Source organism: Schistocerca piceifrons, chromosome 2, assembly GCF_021461385.2.
Source record: "Schistocerca piceifrons isolate TAMUIC-IGC-003096 chromosome 2, iqSchPice1.1, whole genome shotgun sequence".
In the NCBI taxonomy this organism is placed as follows: Eukaryota; Metazoa; Arthropoda; class Insecta; order Orthoptera; family Acrididae; genus Schistocerca; species Schistocerca piceifrons.
In genome coordinates, this window is record NC_060139.1 from 930,223,961 (window position 1) to 930,245,942 (window position 21,982).

At 43.0% G+C, this 21,982-nt stretch overlaps 1 protein-coding gene across 1 annotated transcript in view; it reads left to right on the forward strand.

The window, feature by feature from the left end:
* The window catches only part of LOC124776727 (UDP-glucosyltransferase 2-like), a 111,171-nt gene that overhangs the window by 2,145 nt on the left and 87,044 nt on the right, over positions 1 to 21,982 (forward strand). The window contains exon 2 of the mRNA XM_047251846.1: positions 13,987 to 14,165. Within this exon, the coding sequence (XP_047107802.1) occupies positions 13,987 to 14,165 (179 nt within the window). The remainder of the gene's footprint in view (positions 1 to 13,986; positions 14,166 to 21,982) is intronic.

Consider the following 21,982-nt stretch of genomic DNA (forward strand, 5'->3'; position numbering starts at 1 on the left):
GTCTGAATAACCCATTTCCTCAGCCGTGGGCTGGCTGTGGCGGACCCATTAACTGGTCTGCCAGATCACTCGACATAACCCCACCAGATTTCTGTTAATGAGGCTGGTTAAAGGGGGATGTGTACACTACAAACGCGGATACACGTGGATAACTTGTCTCTAGCATCACCGTCGTTGTTTCCCACATTAAAGCCCGCCGAGATGATGCTCGACGTCCAACACAACACACCCTCCAACCCATTGACAAATATATTGAGATGGATGGGACACTTTTTGAACACCTCCTGTAGGATGGATCAATACGGATCAGTCATGTGTTCTACCATTATTCTGTCCACCACAGCGCCTACGTAACATTTCGGTAAGTGTTACTCACACTTGCCTTCATAATCATTCGCGGATGTGTGTGGTCTTCAAACTGATCGAATTCCGTAACGATCGAAAATCGGGCACATGTTAAAAGGACTTTTTTGGTTTATTTTCACATGTAGAATCACTTCACAAATTACATGACATCCCTCCTGAATCACCCTGTATTTGCAAAACATAGCCGGCCGAAGTGACCGTGCGGTTAAAGGCGCTGCAGTCTGGAACCGCAAGACCGCTACGGTCGCAGGTTCGACTCCTGCCTCGAGCATGGATGTTTGTGATGTGCTTAGGTTAGTTAGGTTTAATTAGCTCTAAGTTCTAGGGGACTAATGACCTCAGCAGTTGAGTCCCATAGTGCTCAGAGCCATTTGAACCATTTTTTGCAAAACATAAGAAGTCACACAAATTACATAAAGCTAAGTATATATCAATATGCCCACATACGAGCAAAAGAAAAAGATAAATTGATGGTAGCATAATACATGTACATGCCCATGTATGAGCATCTTAATATACTGCATACTTAATTTTACGTAATTTTTATGACATCTTATGTTTTGGATACATGAACATTAGTCTATGTGTTTTACACAGTTTTATATTCACGTACGCACCTTATGGAGGTTCTTACTGTCGTAATTCCTTTCGTTTGATTAGGTCCACCTTTAATTTTTTTATCGTTCTATGAGGTATGGACTTTACATCCAGTTAGTTCCGGGTAAAGTTTAATATATGTTTTAGTTCATTTGTTCCCGTAATCGAACAAGATAGTACCGTACCCCTGTATTTGTATGCAATGGATTATTTTCTTGTTTTGTAGACAATCTAATGAAGGCCCAAAAGGGAGAATAACGTTACTGAAATAAGTAACTTTGCAACCCAGACTGTTTTTCAGTTTGAAATAAAAATCCTAATTTTGCACTTTACTGCTTATTCTCACGCACCTACTTTCAGTAAACTTCCACTACTTCGGATGTATTACAATACAAGGACCACTCTGCCTAACTTAAAAGAATAGACAGTTCTCTCTACATCCACTTAGTGCAGACTTTTCACTGGTTAAAAATTAACTTGAACTGCAATAAACTTAATTTGGGTTCATCCGACAATCACACACACTCTTCAGAAAAATTAAAAAGCTCTACCACTGAACCAAACTTTCTGTACATATTCTGAAACCACATTTACAGTCAACGCGCCTTCTAATAGGCCTATGAAACTATCTTTTAAATGATCCGAGCCATGTCACTGTTGACTTAAAAAAATTTGGCCTGGCACGAGAAAAGGTTAACACCAGCCTAGAATGAACACAAACCAACGACTGATGCTTAGCTTTAACTTTTTAGTCGGCAACATATACATGTGCACTCCATGCTGTCCGTTTTATTGTTAAGTTGGCGTCGCGGCTCACGCCGCCTACGTTCAGGTACTCCATCGTCTGCCGAGTTGAAATTTCAACATGAAAGAGAGTTCCAAAACAATTAACGAAATGATTAGCCCCCACTCCCAACCCTAATTCATTCACTGAGCAAACATTTGTAATGCGACCTCTCATTACTATGTTGCACTCGCAATAGTTTACCTGAGGATGACAATGCGCATATGTGGCAGACGTAGTTAGTACGTTACAACTTCATCGATATGACATTGTTGAACTATTCTGTACCTAGTGCGGATCTGCTTTGCAATTATATGCACATGAACCTTAAGATGCTTCTACTGATTTTTCTCCATCTTAAATTGATGAATAATCGTTTTTATGCAAAATAGAAAAATAACACCTGCAATATTCGTGGAAGTATGAGTTTCATTTCAGATGAAGCTGAGTGGTAGCCCTGGCAGGATTATTATCCACCCCGAGCGTCGATGTTTTCTCCGCTCCTATATTTATTTAAAACGATCAAATATCACATTACATGATTATCGACCACCAAAATAAGTTACATTATCTGAAAGATAGTGCAAACACGTTCTCACAGTAATTTCACACACTGTCCGTCATTCTAAGACAATTTGCCATGTTGTTGACTGCTTTAACCAGTATGCGTCACACATCCCCAGTATTTACACTAATGGCCATTAAAATTGCTAAACCAAGAAGAAATACAAATGATTAACGGGTATTCATTGGACAAATATATTATGCTAGAACTGACATGTGATTACATTTTCACGCAATTTGTGTGCATAGATCCTGAGAAATCAGTACCCAGAACAACCACCTCTGGCCGTAATAACGGCCTTTATACGCCTGCGCATTGAGTCAAACAGAGCTTGGATGGCGTGTACAGGTACAGCTGCCCATGCAGCTTCAACACGATACCACAGTTCATCAAGAGTAGTGACTGGCGTTTTGTGACGAGCCAGTTGCTCGGCCACCATTGACCAGCCGTTTTCAATTGGTGAGCCATCTGGAGAATGTCCTGGCCAGGGCAGCAGTCGAACATTTTCTGTATCCAGAAAGGCCTGTACAGCACCTGCAACATGCGGTCGTGCATTATCCTGCTGAGATGTAGGGGTTCGCAGGGATCGAATGAAAGGTAGAGCCACGAGTCGTAACACATCTGAAATGTAACGTCCGCTGTTCAAAGTGCCGTCAATGCGAACAAGAGGTGACCGAGACTTGTAACTAATGGCACCTCATACCATCACGCCGGGTGATACGCCAGTATGGCGATGACCAATATATCCTTCCAATGTGCGTTCACCGCGATGTCGCCAAACACGGATGCGACCATCATGATGCTGTAAACAGAACCTGGATTCATCCGAAAAAATGACGTTTTGCCATTCGTGCACACAGGTTCGTCGTTGAGTACACCGTCGCAGACGTTCCTGTCTGTGATGCAGCGTCAACGGTAACCGCAGCCACGGTCTCCGAACTGATAGTCCATGCTGCTGCCAACGTCGTCGAACTGTTCGTGCAGATGGTTGGTGTCTTGCAAACGTCTCCATTTGTTGACTCAGAGATCGAGACGTGGCTGCACGATCCGTTACAGCAATGCGGAAAAGATGTCTGTCATCTCGACTGCTAGTGATACGAGGCCGTCGGGATCCAGCATGGCGTTCCGTATTACCCTCCTGAACCCACCGATTCCGTATTGTGCTAACAGTCATTTGGTCTCGACCAACGCGAGCAGCATTGTCGCGATACGATAGACCGCAATCGCTATAGGCTACAATCCGACCTTTATCAAAGTCGTAAACGTGATTGTACGCATTTCTCCTCCTTACACGAGGCGTCACAACAACGTTTCACGAGGCAACGCCAGTCAATTGCTGTTTGTGTATGAGAAATCGGTTGGAAACTTTCTTCATGTCAGCACATTGTTGGTGTCGGCACCGGCGCGAACCTTGTGTGAATGCTCTGGAAAGCTAATCATTTGCATATCACAGAATCTTCTTCCTGTCGGTTAAATTTCGCGTCTGTAGCACGTCATCTTCGTGGTGTAGCAATTTTAATGGCCAGTAGTGTAGTATTATTTCTGTCACATTACGTGGCATATGTTAGGAAACGCTCATGTCTCGCTTCGTTAGATTATGGAGAATTAATTACAGGATCTGTTAACCCTTATAGACTGGGGTGCTGTGCTGTAACGTTCGCACGGCACTGGACATTGGAAACAATGCAAGGCTTAGGAACTTAAGTAATATTATAATGTAAGAAATCTATATTTTAATATGATTGTGTTGATGTCTTAAATCGTTCCACAGGTTTATCCACTTTGCGTGCATTGGTAACATTAATTTAAAAATTAACACTACTAATAGTAATAATAGTAATATTTCTTTCTTTCCATGTTCAACTGATATACACTGCGAAATGCAATTAAAGAGTCACTTCCTTGTCTTCCCTTGGAATGCAGAAGTTTGAAATTTGTCTCAAAGGAGCCAACAACCTTTCTCTGTAATACTGCAAAAGCGTAGCCCCTGTGACGTCATCCTCAGGCTCGGCGATGCTTCAAACAGCAAGTAAGGTGTTGACACTCGCAAAAAAAAGAAAAAAGTAAAAAAAAAACAGAGCTCAGAAGTGTATGTGATGTGTAATGTGGGTTAATGACTTGACACTAGCACGAATTTCACCACAATTCTGGCCAACGCCACCGTTCACGTGTCACACGATCGGAAGGACCCCCCCCCCCCCCCCCCCCCCCCCATTGTCCACTCTTCACCACTTGGCGCTTCTGCGTTGAAAATCAGAACTGCTACGTCCAGCGTTGGAATCACGCTCTTCATCTACATCATACTCTGCAAGCCAGATAATGGTGTGTGGCGGAGGGTACTTTCGGTACCACCATCTGATCCCTCGAACTCTGTTCCACTCGCGAATTGTGCGTAGGTAGAATGATTGCCGGTAAGCCTCTGTATTGGTTCTAATTTCTCGGATTTTCTCGTCGTGGTCAATACGCAAGATATATCGGGGGGAAGTAATATGTTGTTCGACTCCTCCTGAAAACAGCTGTCCCAAAATTTCAGCACTAACTCTCTCCGTGATGCACAGCGCCTCTCTTGTAATGTCTGCCAGTGGAGTTTTCTTAGCATCTCCGTAACGCTCTCTCACCAGCTAAGCGACCCCGTGACGAAACGCGCCGCTCTTCGTTTGATCTTCTCTATCTCCTCTATCGGTCCCACCTGATAGGGATTCCAAAATAGATGAATAATATTCAGGAATCGGGCTAACAAGCACCTTATCAGCCACTTCTTTTGTGAATGACTAACATTTCCTTAAGATTCTTCCGATAAAACTGAGTCTGGTGTCTGCTTTTCCCACTATCCATTTTATGTGGTCATTCCATTTAAGGTCGCTCTGAATAGTTACACCTAGATATTTTACGGCAGGCGCTGTTTCTAGCTGTTTGTCATCAATAGTGTAGCTGTACAGTAGTGGACTCCTTTTCCTATGTATGCGCAGTATGTTACATTTATTTACGTTCGGGGTCAACTGCCAGTCTGCACCATTCATCACTTCTCTGCAGGTCGTTCTGCAAATTCTTACTATCTTCTGGCGTTGCTACTTTGGTATAGACAACTGCATCATCTGCAAATAGCTTTAAAGAGCATGCGACGCTTTCTACTAGATCATTTAAATATGTTGTAAACACCAACCTTCCTATCACACTTCCCTGTGGTACTCCGGATATTACCTTTACGTCTGTCGATCTTGTTCCGTTAAGAGCGACGTGTTGAGTTCTATCTGCAAGGAAGTCTTGAATCCAATCGCAGGTTTGTTCAGATACTCCGTAAGCTCGTATTTTTTTCCATTATACGGCAATGCGGGACGGTGTCAGATGCCTTACTGAAATCAAGGAACACGGCATCAGCCTGAGCGCCGTTGTCCACTGCGCTGTGGATCTCATGGAGGAACAGAGCGAGCTGAGTTTCGCACCATCTCTGTTTGCGGAATCCATGTCGATTTTTATAGAAGTGACGTTCATTTTCCAAAACGTCATAATTCCTGATCATAAAACATCGTGAACATAAAACATGTTCCATAATTCTATATCAGATTGACGTCAACGATGTAGGTATATACTTGTGTGGAGCTGTCCTACGGCCTTTCTCAAAAACAGGAATGACCTGCGCTTTTCTCCAGTCGTTAGGTACCTTTCTTTGCTCAAGCGATCTACGATAAATTACTGCTAGAAGGGGAGCAAGTTCTTTCTCATAATCTTTATAGAACCTTATAGGTATGTCATCTGGTCCTGACACCTTTTCACTACTAACAAGGGAACCTCCCCATCGCACCCCCCTCAGATTTAGTTATAAGTTGGCACAGTGGATAGGCCTTGAAAAACTGAACACAGATCAATTGAGAAAACAGGAAGAAGTTGTGTGGAACTGTGAAAAAATAAGCAAAATATACAAATTGAGTAGTTCATGGGAACATATGCAACATCAAGGACAATCGTGTCGTAGGAGCGCCATGGTCTCGTGGTAACGTGAGCAGCTGCGGAACGAAAGGTCCTTGGTTCAATTCTTCCATTGACTGAAAATTTTTATTTTTTTATTTTCAGTTTATGTGACCAACTCTTATGTTTTCATCACTTTTTTGGGAGTGATTATCACATCCACAAGAAAACCTAAATCGGGCAAGGTAGAAGAATCGCCAAGTGTACAAGTTAGGTGGGTCGACAACATATTCCTGTCATGTGGTGCACATGCCGTCACCAGTGTCGTATAGAATATATCAGATGTGTTTTCCTGTGGAGGAATCGGTTGACCTATGACCTTGCGATCAAATGTTTTCGGTTCCCATTGGAGAGGCACGTCCTTTCGTCTACTAATCGCACGGTTTTGCGATGCGGTCGCAAAACACAGACACTAAACTTATTACAGTGAACAGAGACGTCAATGAACGAACGGACAGATAATAACTATGCAAAAATAAATAAAGTAAAATTTTCACTCGAGGGAAAACTTGAACCAATGACCTCACGTTCTGCAGCTGCTCACGCTACCACGGGACCACGGCACTCCTGAGCTTACATTGTGCATGATGTTGCCTATGTGGCCCATGGACTACTTACTTTGTATATTTTGCTTATTTTTTCACAGTTCCACACAACTTCTTCCTGTTTTCTCAATTGATCTGTGTTCAGTTTATCAAGGCCTATCCACTGTGCCAACTTATAACTAAATCTGAGGGGGGTGCGATGGGGAGGTTCCCTTGTAAGCGATTGTAGCTGCTTTTCAGTTTTTATTTTGACGATGACCGGTTTCAGTCAGTAATGACCATCCTCAGATATTTTTCTACACCATGTCCTAAAGTGATAACGGTACTCTGTCTTTCTGGATGTTAGGGATTGCATAAAGTCTTGGCAGTACAGTTCCTCTTGATAACTATTTGTTGATGAAACCCCCCCATGCCCCCATGGTAAACCCACGGGTGTATTACGGGTTCACAGAGTCCAACGGACACAATATTTCGGCAACAGACATGTCATCATCATGAGGTGGGATGCGCTGATCGGCTAAGCTTCTGAGTGGGGTCGCGGAGGGGGGTGTGCGTTTCATATGCGGTCCACACCCGAAGGTGCACGACGACAGCCGTAGAGGCGGCGGCATGGGTAGGTGTAGTTACACTGCCGCAAATACTTTTCAGTAACAGAACGGAAAAGGCAGGAAACGGTGATGAGTCAATCAAATTACAGGTGGTGCAGGGTAAAAGATGACGAGGATAAGGTCAGTTGGTATGTAATTTAGTGTGAAAAAGATGGATACGAATTTTGAATGGGCTGGCAGCGATAGCCAGTATGCTCAGTACAACGTGGATGATGTATGTGTCTTTTTAAGGAGCGATGGCACTCAGCTGGAGCCTGCCATGTTACTCCGCGAGGCACAAAGAATAACACATTCTGTACGTAAAGAGCCTGCTAATTTTAGCCTTGCCGTGAAGTAAAACTCAAATGTAGGCGTGTAGCAGAAGCTTGTAATTTAATGTCGGAAGTATCTGGGAAAAAGCATCTTTGACTAAGACCAGCGCTCTGACTGAAGTGCCACAGAAACAAAATGGAAACTTGAATTGCAACAAAGCAGTAACGTGAATGAACATAGGAGAGCGGCCGAGTTCTGAAGTGCGCGCTCATTTGACGCTGAGCCTCTTTTTCAGGTCTTGGGGATATGTGTCCCACTAGGTTTTTATTGGACAGTTTGGTTTTTCACCTGAAAAGCCGAAGTGGTTTAAGAACCAATCTCCCTGTTTGCTCTATCTATCTTAGATGTGAAAGCCATTTTATTTTCGTTTTTCAATGCTGCAGTGAGGATCAGTGAGAAGTGAATGTAATCTAGATGGGAGTTTAGCTTAAATGTGTGATCGGATTTTACCTGAAATTTGGCTCGTCAGATTTTTGTAATTTTAACCGACATGGTAAGGAGGTAACAGCGGTATGTTCGTGATGATCAAATAGCATAAATGGTCAAGATCGCAAAATCTGTCATTTATTAAAATGGCCGGTTTCGGCTCGTTTAATCGGCCATCTTCACATTATGAGCACGATTTGGCTGCTGGCGGCGTGGTGAACAGCTGCGCATGATCACAACCGTAACTGTGGCTGTTCACTACGCCGCCAGCAGCCAAATCGTGCTCATAATGTGAAGATGGCCGATTAAACGTGCCCAAACTGGTCATTTTAATAAGTCGTCAGATTTTGTTTAGAGTTCAAACACATGCGGCTGCAAAACTGTTTCCCTTACGATGAACTAATGTTTACGATGACTAGCAGGTCTACTGGACGTGTTATAAATAAATTTAAGTAGTTGGATAGAACCATACGACCAAAAATTGTTTTATAGTGTTCTTAATTATTTAATAGTAACTATCTGTCAACTGCATAAATTATCTCAGTCAATGAAAGTCTCTGTTACAATTTGCGATAAACTGTTGTAACTGTTCCCAAGTCTGACTACACTTCCCAACACAACTTTACTGCTAGTATATAATGTCGCTGGGATAAGTATTCTAAGTGTAGATAAATCCAGTGAATGCTCAAAGGCGTAACAGTTTAAACACATTCACGATAAAGTTCAATACAAGTGGATACATTTGGAATCTCGAGTCCTAGACGGAAATTACCAACTCAGGCGAACGGAAACAGACACAAATAACCATCTGCACTTTCTTGAGTCCCAGACTGAAGTCGTCCAATAAAACCAAAACGGAACGGCCACGAAGAGTTCAGACTCCGTGGAGTCCCAGACCCAAGTCCACTTACAAACGAAAGTATAAAGATTTGGACTCTCTGGAGTCTGAGACTGAATTCCACCAATCCTTTTAATATCAGTTCCCAATTAAAGCCGCGCGGGATTAGCCGAGCGGTCCAGGGCGCTGCAGTCATGGACTGTGCAGCTGGTCCCGGCGGAGGTTCGAGTCCTCCCTCGGGCTTGGGTGTGTGTGTGTTTGCCCTTAGGATAATTTAGGTTAAGTAGTGGGTAAGCTTAGGGACTGATGACCTTAGCAGTTAAGTCCCATAAGATTTCACGCACATTTGAACATTTTTTTTTTCAATTAAACATTTATTCACCCTTCCGTAACCTATATTTTGTCTACTATTGGCTGATCACCTCTGTGCATCTCCCACCATTCCATTTCCTAGCCATGCCATACCATACAACTATGACCCAATTGGCTGACCATAACGAGTATAATTAAAGAAATAGTGTACTCTAAATCCCACTTGAATGCTGGTCTTAATAACAAAAGACATTATATTTTACTGTTTCTAATCTCTTATAAAACTTTAATTTGAATTATTGCTTTACCGTGTATTAACTTTGTGATGGAATTTCATACACAAATGAAAACATGCGCGGTAAAAGGGGCCAACCCTCAAATGTAAAAAACTTAGAGATAAGTGTTGCCATCTGTTGTTGGTTACGGGAATTATCAAAATTGCCATTGGTCTCACCCCTAAATATCACTTACGGGTGAGACCGATGTCAATCTTGATAGTTCCCGTATCCAGCAACAGTCGACAGCACTTATCTCTGAGCTTTTACATGTGAGGGTTAGCCCGTTTTTCCGCGCACGTCTTCCAATGTTTTTCTCATTTCATTGATAGGAACTGTCATTCATGTCTTGATTTGAGACGATGGTTGACTAGAAACAGAAAGGTGATCAGTCAGTCTAATGCTACTTGTGGTGACACTCCTTAACCTTACCTGGGTGGTCGGTGTCGATCAGAGCCATCAAAAACACACATGAGATGTTTTGAAAGACACACAGAACCGGTCGACTTTCTGCCGACTGTTCCTTCCGTGGCACTTAGGAAATACGCTAACAATAGCTCCTATAGCTAATACACATGGCCACCTTTCCTTCTACTGGCGATGAAATCGTGCGATCATCTGGAGCATATGGGGAAAACTCTTTTAAAACACGCGCTTTGGAGACGCCTGGTCGTACACCTGCTTCCAGAAATCTCACGCTGGTTTGGTTGGAAAGCAGTCAGGTTGTAAGTAATAGTGCCTTCTGCTTTCCCAGCCCCTTGAGCTAGAAAGAATGTGACCAGCATATGCAAAAGACAAGACAGACTGGCCCTTTGTAGTGCGTTATGTCGCATGTTCCGTTGCCGTGAGTGTGGTCTTTACAATATATGAAGCGAATAATACTACACTTCGCTTAGCTCAAAGCACTACTAAACCGCGTGATCCAATTGGGCATAAGATAGAGAACAATGTTCACATTTGCGATGCATTTTGAGACAGCCAGCTCCTCCTATAGACGTCTGACCAGAGTACGGCTTTTACAAAATACGCAGGTGTGTAACACTGCTACTTTCTCTTCCGGCCCGCCTGCAATGGATTCAGCTTCGAATGCGTTCTGTCCCGAAACAGTGTGTGAACCGAGCACGCAACCATCAATAAAATCTTCTCGGTTTACAAGCCACTTCATTTTGAATAAAACAATCGAGCCTTCGATAACTGTCTCCGACATCGACATCAGGAGTTGAAATCACTCCTGATGATGATAGCGGAGACAGCTATCGAAAACCCGATTGTTTTATTCGAAATGACGCAGCTTGTAAACTGAGAAGATTTTATTGAAGCATGCCGCCGCGAAGGACTTCGAGGACACGAAGACGCTACTTTCTGCCGTCCCAGTTATCCCTGGGCTACTCATATGCGGACAACAAGCCACATACCGCGTTCAGCCCTGCGTTCCCTCGGCCTACCCATGTGTGGTATAAAACACAACTGGAACTCATTTGTTAACTCTCAAGTGGTTTAAGAAGTTCACCTCCATATTTGTTCCAACAACGTAAAACTCAGTAGAAACATCAACAATGTACGAAAAGCCTGATTGCTACTTATCGTAAAGAAGACACGTTAAGTTGAAGACAGGCACAGTTAAAAAACACTTACGTAAAGTTTTCGACCACATCCTTCATCAGCAAAAGAGAAACACACATCATTCATACACACAAGGAAGCACACGTAACGCACAGCTGACCGCCAACCATCTCGGCGTGAGATGCTAGAGCTGGCGGTCACGTTCGCATGAGACGTGCTTGCATGTGTGTTGGAATTATATGTGTTTCTCTTTTACTGATGAAGGATGTGGTCGAAAACTTTATGTAAGTGTCTTTTAATTGTGCCTGCCTGCAACCGCATTTGTTCTAGATATTTTAGATGTAAAAACCAATCATTTCTTTTCATATTTTATAATACACTACTTGCCATTAAAATTGCTACACCGCGAAGATGACGTGCTACAGACGCGAAATTTAACCGACAGGAAGAAGATGCTGTGATATGCAAATGATTAGCTTTTCAGAGCATTCACACAAGGTTGGCGCCGGTGGCGAAACCTACAACGTGCTGACATGAGGAAAGTTTCCAACCGATTTCTCATACACAAACAGCAGTTGACCGGCGTTGCCTGGTGAAACGTTGTTGTTATGCCTCGTGTAAGGAGGAGAAATGCGTACCATCACGTTTCCGACTTTGATAAAGGTCGGATTGCAGCGTATCGCGTTTGCGGTTTATCGTATCGCGACATTGCTGCTCGCGTTGGTCGAGATCCAATGACTGTTAGCACAATATGGAATCGGTGGTTCAGGAGGGTAATACGGAACGCCATGTTAGATCCCAACGGCCTCGTATCACTAGCAGTCGAGATGACAGGCATCTTATCAGCATGGCTGTAACAGATCGTGCACCCACGTCTGGATCCCGGAGTCAACACATGGGGACGTTTGCAAGACAACAAGCATCTGCACGAAAAGTTCGACGACGTTTGTAGCAGCATTGACTATCAGCTCGGAGACCATGGCTGCGATTACCCTTGATGCTGCATCACAAACAGGAGCGCCTGCGATGGTGTACTCAACGACGAACCTGGGTGCACGGATGGCAAAACGTTATTTTTTCGGATGAATGCAGGTTCTGTTTACAGATTCATGATGGTCGCATCCGTGTTTGGCGACGTCGCGGTGAACGCACTCTGGAAACGTGTATTCGTCATCGCCATACTGGCGTATCACTCGGCGTGATGGTATGGGGTGCCATTGGTTACACGTCTCGGTCACCTCTTGTTCACATTGACGGCACTTTGAACAGTGGACGTTACATTTCAGATGTGTTATGACTCGTGGCTCTACCCTTCATTCGATACCTGCGAAACCCTTCACTTCAGCAGAATAATGCACGACCACATGTTGCAGGTCCTGTGCGGGCCTTTCTCGATACAGATAATGTTCGAATGTTGCCCTGGCCAGCGCATTCTCCAGATCTCTCACCAACTGAAAACGTTTGGGCAATGGCCGAGCAACTGGCTCGTCACAATACGCCAGTCACCACTCTTGATGAAGTGTGGTATCGTGTTGAAGCTGCATGGGCAGCTGTACCTGTACACGCCATCCAAGCTCAGTTTGACTCAATGCCCAGGCGTATCAAGGCCGATATTACGGCCAGAGGTGGTTGTTCTGGGTACTGATTTCTCAGGATCTATGCACTTAAATTGCGTGACAATGTAATTACACGTCAGTTCTCGTATAATATATTTGTGCAATGAATACCCGTTTTTCACCTGCATTTCTTCTTGGTGTAGTAGTTTTAATGTCCAGAAGCGTTCTAATGTGAGGATTAATTTCACGTGTGTGATAAGTAATGCTAATTCATGTGTTTATTCGTAATTCTTATTGTTTTCTTGTTTGACGATGTGTATTCTAGTTAATGGCCTTCATTAAATGTATTCATTCGACAAAATGTACCATCAACGAGTCGTGTGAGCTTTCCTTTGTCTCGCACATTTATACAGATACGAATGAGTGTGTTATTCTAGTCAGACATTATAATTTCTGAGCTATTGGGTGATGAGTTGCGACTTACATCTTGTCAAATTTATGTAGCGTTTATTGTTGTAACGATCTGGCCGTGTGGTTCTAGGCGCTTCAGTCCGGAACCGCCCTGCTACTACGGTCACAGGTTCGAATCCTGCCTCGGACATGGAAGTGTGCGATGTCCTTAGGTTAGGTAGGTTTAATTAGTTAGTTCTAAGTCTAGGGGACTGATAACCTCAGATGTTAAATCCCATAAAGCTTAGAGCCATTTGAACCATGTTGTTGTAAGTTTTGAGGTCAGTTCTTTTGCTCATCAGAGGAACCACAAGTGTACATTACGTATCTCCATACTCTTCCAAACAACAAAATCCCGCAACCTTATAAAATTCTAAATGCATGATATCTTCTGATGCATACTGACGATCATTGTGACTACATGCTAAAATCAAGCGTAAGCGATGTTTGCTCCACACACAGAATAAGCACTCTTGACAATGTACCACACGATACAAATCCACACTTCCTAGCTCTTCAGAGGAAGTAAGTAGCAAATCACCTCCCCCAGCACGAGATATCCTCATTATCAAACAACGTATATAAAGCGACTTTTACTTAAAATACAAGACAAGTGATTTTTTTGTTTTGTTGAACACAGTATTAATTTCCGTGTAGAGACATCCCTATAATTATGTACGATAGCAAACTGGACAAATATCTTTCTATGAACACTTATTTCGGTAAATTGTTTTACTGCCTAGTTAAAAAATATTCACTGTTTGCTTGAAATGTCTTTATATATTTACTATTTGTGTGTATCTTCATATTTATTTTATTCTAGAACAATTGTTTTACACGTTTGTTGTACTATCGATGCTGGCCAAATTGTGTCATGCCTCAAAGATATTGGTGGTGGTTCCAACGGCGTCCATCAGCCACCAGAAGCCTTTCCATATCTTAACAAAAGCTCTGCTTCAGAGAGGACATGAAGTCACTCTCTTCACCACAAATCCACTCAAGGTAAGTCTCGTCCCACAGTCTAATAACTCAATTTGTGTATTGTTACGTACTCCTCTAAGAGCACGCCATGTAGCTGTATTAACGAATGGTAGGACTATAAAGCGAGCAAAATAAAACTGACCAGGAAAGTACACTGCGCAACACAATTAAAGAATCACTTTTTTAAAACCCTGCCTGATCTTAAGCAATTTTGTTTTCAGTCAGAAACAGATTTCCCTACCGCCACAAACGAAATACAAATCTCTGTTCTTGTGGACAGCAACTTTTAACTGGAAGAAGCAAATTAACGTTGCTATGAATATGAATTGTGTAAGACGCACAGCTTAGCAAAAACTTTTTCGTTGAACATAAAACTAGTTCTTATATTCTCTGCATCAAAACTGTTAGTCGTGTATGATACCATTTCAATATTTAGCAATGAGGCTTACTTCTGTATTGTAGTGGATACGGCAGTGAAGTTGATGTCAGCTAAGGCTCGTCTTCAAAAATTAATTTGGCATCCTCTCATATTCACACGTGCACACACGCCAGGTAATGTGCATATGTGCTGTGCCAGAGTCAGACTGCACTACTTGCCTACTCACAGTACACGTATTCCACCAGAATTACCGCCAGATCTGATTCACGCTCACCAAGCTGCGCCTCACGTCAGACTTTTCACAAAGATTGTCTTAGCTGCGAATGAGACGCTCTCTGGATTTCATATTATCCATCAAACACAAGCGACAGAGTCAAAACAATCCATCGCCTGGTATCGATCTGTATCCAGATGTATCATGTGTGGGCAAATTGCATATCACAAGAATCGGTATTTGATCAGTCAAAAGTCCAAAAAATCGGGTGAAAATCATGCGATGTTTGGCAATATGGCTGCCTGGCTGTGAACGTTCATCCAGTCTACAATCGTTGCTGTGTATTTTAGTTTAATTTCACACTGCGCATATATAGTAGAGACCCACTTTAGAGTTTGTTATTGAAGAAATACGAATCACCCTCAAAGTAAAGGCGATATTAAATTGTCAAATATTAAAATTTTAAACTTGGCTGTAGCTTCAGCAACTACGTACAGTAACCTTTGAGAGAGATAAAAAAATCAGCCAACAAGTTGCAAATAAAGGTTTATTGTAACCCTTGACATAGGTCTCGGCAATTTTAGAATTGGCTTCTTCACAAGATGTAATGGACTGTAAAATTACATTAGTGGTTACAAAAATATTTTAAACAGAAGGAAGTATCAACTCTAGCTAAAAGTTTGTAAGCTATGGGTATTCGCTTATTTCATCACATGCTGATAAAGTACACTGAATAAAGCAAACCGGCTCTTGTCATATGAGACATACATCTTAAGAACACAAATAATCACAAACCGTGACTTAGGACTGCAGCACTATAGTACTGCAGTTGTGCAGATCACATGCCAAATGTAGTGGCCAATTAACACATGGCTCTTGTCGACGTAAAAGCTGACTTGTGTTCAACAGTACATAATGATGGGATCTGGATTAAAACAATATACACTCCTGGAAATTGAAATAAGAACACCGTGAATTCATTGTCCCAGGAAGGGGAAACTTTATTGACACATTCCTGGGGTCAGATACATCACATGATCACACTGACGGAACCACAGGCACAAAGACACAGGCAACAGAGCATGCACAATGTCGGCACTAGTACAGTGTATATCCACCTTTCGCAGCAATGCAGGCTGCTATTCTCCCATGGAGACGATCGTAGAGATGCTGGATGTAGTCCTGTGGAACGGCTTGCCATGCCATTTCCACCTGGCGCCTCAGTTGGACCAGCGTTCGTGCTGGACGTGCAGACCGCGTGAGACGACGCTTCATCCAGTCCCAAACATGCTCAATGGGGGACAGATCCGGGGATCTTGCTGGCCAGGGTAGTTGACTTACACCTTCTAGAGCACGTTGGGTGGCACGGGATACATGCGGACGTGCATTGTCCTGTTGGAACAGCAAGTTCCCTTGCCGGTCTAGGAATGGTAGAACGATGGGTTCGATGACGGTTTGGATGTACCGTGCACTATTCAGTGTCCCCTCGACGATCACCAGTGGTGTACGGCCAGTGTAGGAGATCGCTCCCCACACCATGATGCCGGGTGTTGGCCCTGTGTGCCTCGGTCGTATGCAGTCCTGATTGTGGCGCTCACCTGCACGGCGCCAAACACGCATACGACCATCATTGGCACCAAGGCAGAAGCGACTCTCATCGCTGAAGACGACACGTCTCCATTCGTCCCTCCATTCACGCCTGTCGCGACACCACTGGAGGCGGGCTGCACGATGTTGGGGCGTGAGGGGAAGACGGCCTAACGGTGTGCGGGACCGTAGCCCAGCTTCATGGAGACGGTTGCGAATGGTCCTCGCCGATACCCCAGGAGCAACAGTGTCCCTAATTTGCTGGGAAGTGGCGGTGCGGTCCCCTACGGCACTGCGTAGGATCCTACGGTCTTGGCGTGCATCCGTGCGTCGCTGCGGTCCGGTCCAAGGTCGACGGGCACGTGCACCTTCCGCCGACCACTGGCGACAACATCGATGTACTGTGGAGACCTCACGCCCCACGTGTTGAGCAATTCGGCGGTACGTCCACCCGGCCTCGCGCATGCCCACTATACGCCCTCGCTCAAAGTCCGTCAACTGCACATACGGTTCACGTCCACGCTGTCGCGGCATGGTACCAGTGTTAAAGACTGCGATGGAGCTCCGTATACCACGGCAAACTGGCTGACACTGACGGCGGCGGTGCACAAATGCTGCGCAGCTAGCGCCATTCGACGGCCAACACCGCGGTTCCTGGTGTGTCCGCTGTGCCGTGCGTGTGATCATTGCTTGTACAGCCCTCTCGCAGTGTCCGGAGCAAGTATGGTGGGTCTGACACACCGGTGTCAATGTGTTCTTTTTTCCATTTCCAAGAGTATATATATGACAAATACCAAAAGTCAGCCGCCTAAACGCACAGGCGTTAGCGTTAAGGAAAACAAGTCGCAGAGGGTGGTAAATGAGTGCATGTAAGTAATGTGCCTAGACTGCTTTGAGCACTCAAAGTGCACAGATTTGGGGCCTCATGCGGCTAGCTTTCCTTAGTACTAGAGCCTGCATATTTAGGTAGTTAACTTTCGCTATTTGTCATATACTTGCTGCTGTAATGCAGCTGCCATCGTTGCATTTTATTATAAACAACCTTTACGTCGACAAGAACCTCATGTCAATTGGTCACTGGACTTGGCATTTGATTTGCACATCTGCAAGACTATTGTGTTACAAACCTAAATCATGGTGTGTGATTGTTTGTGTTCTTAAGATTAATGTCTCATATGAGAAGAGCTGTTAGGCTTTGTTCAGTGTACCTAATCACTATATGAAGTAACAAGTGAGTACCCTTTCCATATAGTCTTTTGGGTACAGTTGTTACTTTGTTCTGTTTAAAATTTTTTTGTAGCTACTAATGTAATTTATAGGGTTCATTACATCCTGTGAAGAAGACGGTTTTGAAATTGGTCTAATGTTAAGAAGGAATATACATATAACTACACTGATACTTTTAGATTTTGCATTGAACATCTTTTAGGTGCTTGCGTTGTAGAGGTAGATGAGCTATTTATTGGCACATATCGATGGAGCTGTTCTCTCTGTTCTATTTTTGTACCTATCAACGAGTGCTATGTCATCCCAGAAGGACATACAACTTGCACTGCACGACTGCCTTTAGAATGCTGTTTGCGGAGGCTCACTCTGCCTGTCTTGGAGTTTTCTTGCTGCAGCTGAAAACGTTCCACGGTTCATCATTCGAAAAGTGCTGAGAACAGTTATGAAACGGTATCCAGGCTGTCGTAGATGCAGGTGGTCGTCACATTGAACATCGTTTGTAACCTGGAACGAAAACATGGTATGCAATCAAAAAACATTGCCCTCTTATGCGGAAATTAAAATGTGTTTCTTCCAGTGATTTATTCGTTATTTCTCTTCTACAGATCTTGCAAATGTTTCTATGAAGTTTCATTGTCCTACGGTCACTCGTTTTTCGAGGAGGTCCTCTCAAGTGGTTAAAGTTTAATTCTAAATCCTGTTCATGCATCAAACCGAATGGCAGGTTTGCTCTTTATCAATTGATAGTGGAGACGCAAAACATTATAATCTGATTCACGAACGATGACTGTCCGCGCACTTAGAGGCACAGATGGGGGCTGCAGAGTTGCCGGTGCCAGGCGACACTTGCGGTACCTACATAGAGGGGCTTTGTGCGTCAAGAAAGCGTGTATCCTCAAAATTATGTCTCTCTCTTGCTTATGCAGATTTTCGTTTACTTCTATCATGAGCCATGACAGCTTATAGAACATGGCAATGAGGATTCAGTAAATAATTCACTGACGATCAGGTTAATGCTCGCACTGGCTACGACTTCCATAGCAGAGCGTTCAAAAAGACACCTGAACGCTCACTGGCTGGTGGAAAATGACTGACATCGGGTGTGCAGAACGAGCTTAAACGCGACCGTTATCGTTCTTTACTCGAAAAATCCACACCAGCTGTTTGGTGGAGACGCACTCACGGTATGGCATTTGAAAAGACGTGCTAAAGCCTGAAGGGTTGGGCTTGTGGCAGACCAAGGCCAGCTGCATTTAAGAGACTAGCTGTTGACGACTTCATCCACTGCACAACTAGCGGACCAATAAAGACAATTAATTAGGTGAGAAAAAGCGAAAAACACTTGCTTTCAGCTGTTCAGTGTTCCATAAACAGTGACTGGAGTAAACTAACCTGAATTTATTTAAGTTGTCAAACTGCATTGGGTTCCTTGGGTCAGAACAAAGCTGTCTAGCTCTAGTTACGTCTCCACTTTCAATTTATAAAAATCTGTCAAAAGGTTTGATGCATGTACAGGACTTAGAATTAAATTTTCGCCAATTGAGAGGTCCTCCTCGAACAACGAGTCACCGTAAGACAATGAAACCTCGTAGAAACATTTGAAAGATCACGCAGAAGAGAAATAACGAATAAACCGCTGGACGAAACACATTTTAATTTCTACACGAGAGCGCAATGTTTGTTAAGGGGGGTAGGACGTCAAACGGGCCGACTTGGAGCAGGAGAGGCATCACACGACATTTTAATTTCCAGTGTCTATACTTTCACAAATAAGTTCATATAACTTTGTCAGCATCGCCAGGAAGGATTAATGATTCACACTCATTGAAGTGGAAGTTCGAAAACATAACAAAATAATTTTCTTCTTTACGTGCGTAATTTCATTATTTTTTTTTTCACTTACTAATGGCTGCATTTGTTACTATAGGTACACTTTTCTGCATAAGTTACAGAGTTTCTTCGATGAATTTTGCACAGCATACATACCATACTTACAAGTGTATGAAACTCTAGAATTTATTTAATTTATGAAAAAACGAATGAGCTGTTATATTTTAAACTTCATGCTTAGGAAAAACACTAATGTTATAGGTAATTACCTCAATTTTTACCACAGTTTTTAATAGATTTGGAAAATTCTATAGTTTCATACACCTTTAATTATGATTTGCATGCTGTGCAAAATTCATCGGAGAATCTCTCTTACTTATGAAGAAACGTGTACCTATAGCAACAAATGCTGCCATTAGTAAGTGAAAAAAATGATGGAATTTCAGATGTAAAAAAAATTACTTCGTTATGTTTTCGAACTTCCACTGCTATAAGTGTGAATTCTGAATCCTTCCCGGTCATGCTGACAAAGTTTTATGAATTTATTTGTAAAATTATAGACAGTGCAAATTAAAATGTCCTGTGGTGCCTCTCCTGCTCCAAGTCGGCCCGTTTGACGTCCTACCCCCCTTAATTGCATACAGTGTTTTCGTTCCAGGTTACAAACGATGTTCAGCGTGATGACCATCTGCATCCACTACAGCCTGGATACCGTTTCACAACTTCGTTCTCAGCACTTTTCGAATGATGAACCGTGGAACGTTTAGCTGCCGTGACACCAATTATGCACTGGTTGAAGATTGCGCATTGAGTCCAGCATTCTCAGCCATGAAAACAGTAACTTATTCAACAATTTGTGGCCCAGTTGGCCGTCGGTCTCTCCCAGGAGCAGTTCTCAACTCATCGGTTAATTCGTACTTCCGAAACATGTTCTTCAACTTCGGTCTGGGAAGAGGACCTCACAGTATTCATTTAATGCGTTGATACACGTGAAGGCAGCAGCACCGTTGTTGTCGTTTTGACAACAGAGCTTTACGAGCAAAAGCCCTGCTCACCATGTCCGGATTCGTGTTGACTGCAACCGTAATGCACACAGATGCTTGTGTTTGTAGCCTGTGTCGCCATACCGGTACTAGCGCCCTTAGCAAGTCATGACTCTAACACTACTAACAACAAATCCAGCAGGACACAGTCCGAACATCATTCCTATAAAGTTGTGTCCCATATTGTAAATAGTTTTACATCTACACTGACTCAAGCAGCGAAAGTTTAATTATAACCACACTGTATATCCGCCCCAGCCAAGTATATCAAAATTATTATTTGAAATATGCATAACAAAAAATTACGAACTTTGAATGTTTATAGTTCTTTTATTTAATATTATCAAATTTTTAACAAAATAGTTGTTCAGAGCTCAGAAAATGGTGGGGTTGACATCCTCTCTGAGATTATACAACGCCCTCAGTGACATTGTAGAGAGAAGGAAGTGCTTCTCTGGGCGGTATCACTAACCTGCTGTCGTGTTGCTTCGTTAAGTCCCTCGTAGCACAGTAGTAGCGCTTAGTCGCCAGGTTCTATGTAGGTGGAGTGTATAGGGATGCCAGTTGTTAATTGCTAACAACGTTTGTACTATACTTGTTTTAATACAGAAATTACTTTGTCGCACACGTCACAGAATCAGAATTTGCAATATGGCGGCTCTGGGCTACGCCGTTATATTCGACCCTTTACAACACATTAACACAATTTTCTGACTTTACATAATGATAGACACTGCCCACGACACGTGGCGTTCTGATAACCAATAACTTCACTTTATATCTTGTTTAACAGCTGAAATATGTCCTCGCGACCGTTCTTTTAGAGCCACCCCGGTTACTCGACCGTGCGTTTCCTACGTATATATATATATCCAAACTTTCAGCCAATGGGCGTTCAGATCGCTGTTGCTAGGCGGATCTGACGTCACGGTTGCGGACATTGTGACGGAAGTTTGTCTCGGAACACTGTCTCAGACTGTGAGATCCTACTCCCGAATAGTCGGATCTTGTCCCTACTAAGGTTGCACAACATTGCCTCCTATGATTTCATTTCTAATGCTTCTTGCTGACGCTTAATTGTTAAATGTACATGTAGTCTGGCTGCTACTGAGCATTCCCGATCGCATAAATATGCATAATACTTGGCTTAAACACGTGAAGATTACAATTAGAGGATGTTTGTTCCAATAATTTTTTTGTTTTTGTGCCATGTTCACTGAGAGTTACGTTTTTCATGTTGTAGTTAACATATGCGGTCAATTTACTATGTGAAATTCTAATGTTTACTACGTGCAGGGCACGTCCACTCTGGGTGAGAGAGCCCAACTCCCAATCGTAAACTGCCTGAACAGTATTTTTGTTATGAATTATCTGAGCGTGTTTATTGTCAAACCTAAGGTTATAAACTGACACAGATTTTGTTTTGGTGCAGTACTCTCTTTAAAAATATAAAATTAGTTACTAGCGTGGTATAAAAATTTCCTTGGTGTAGCCCTTTTACAGCAATTGTAGGGAACTTACTGCTGTATTATGAAATGAATGATTACGTATAAATATA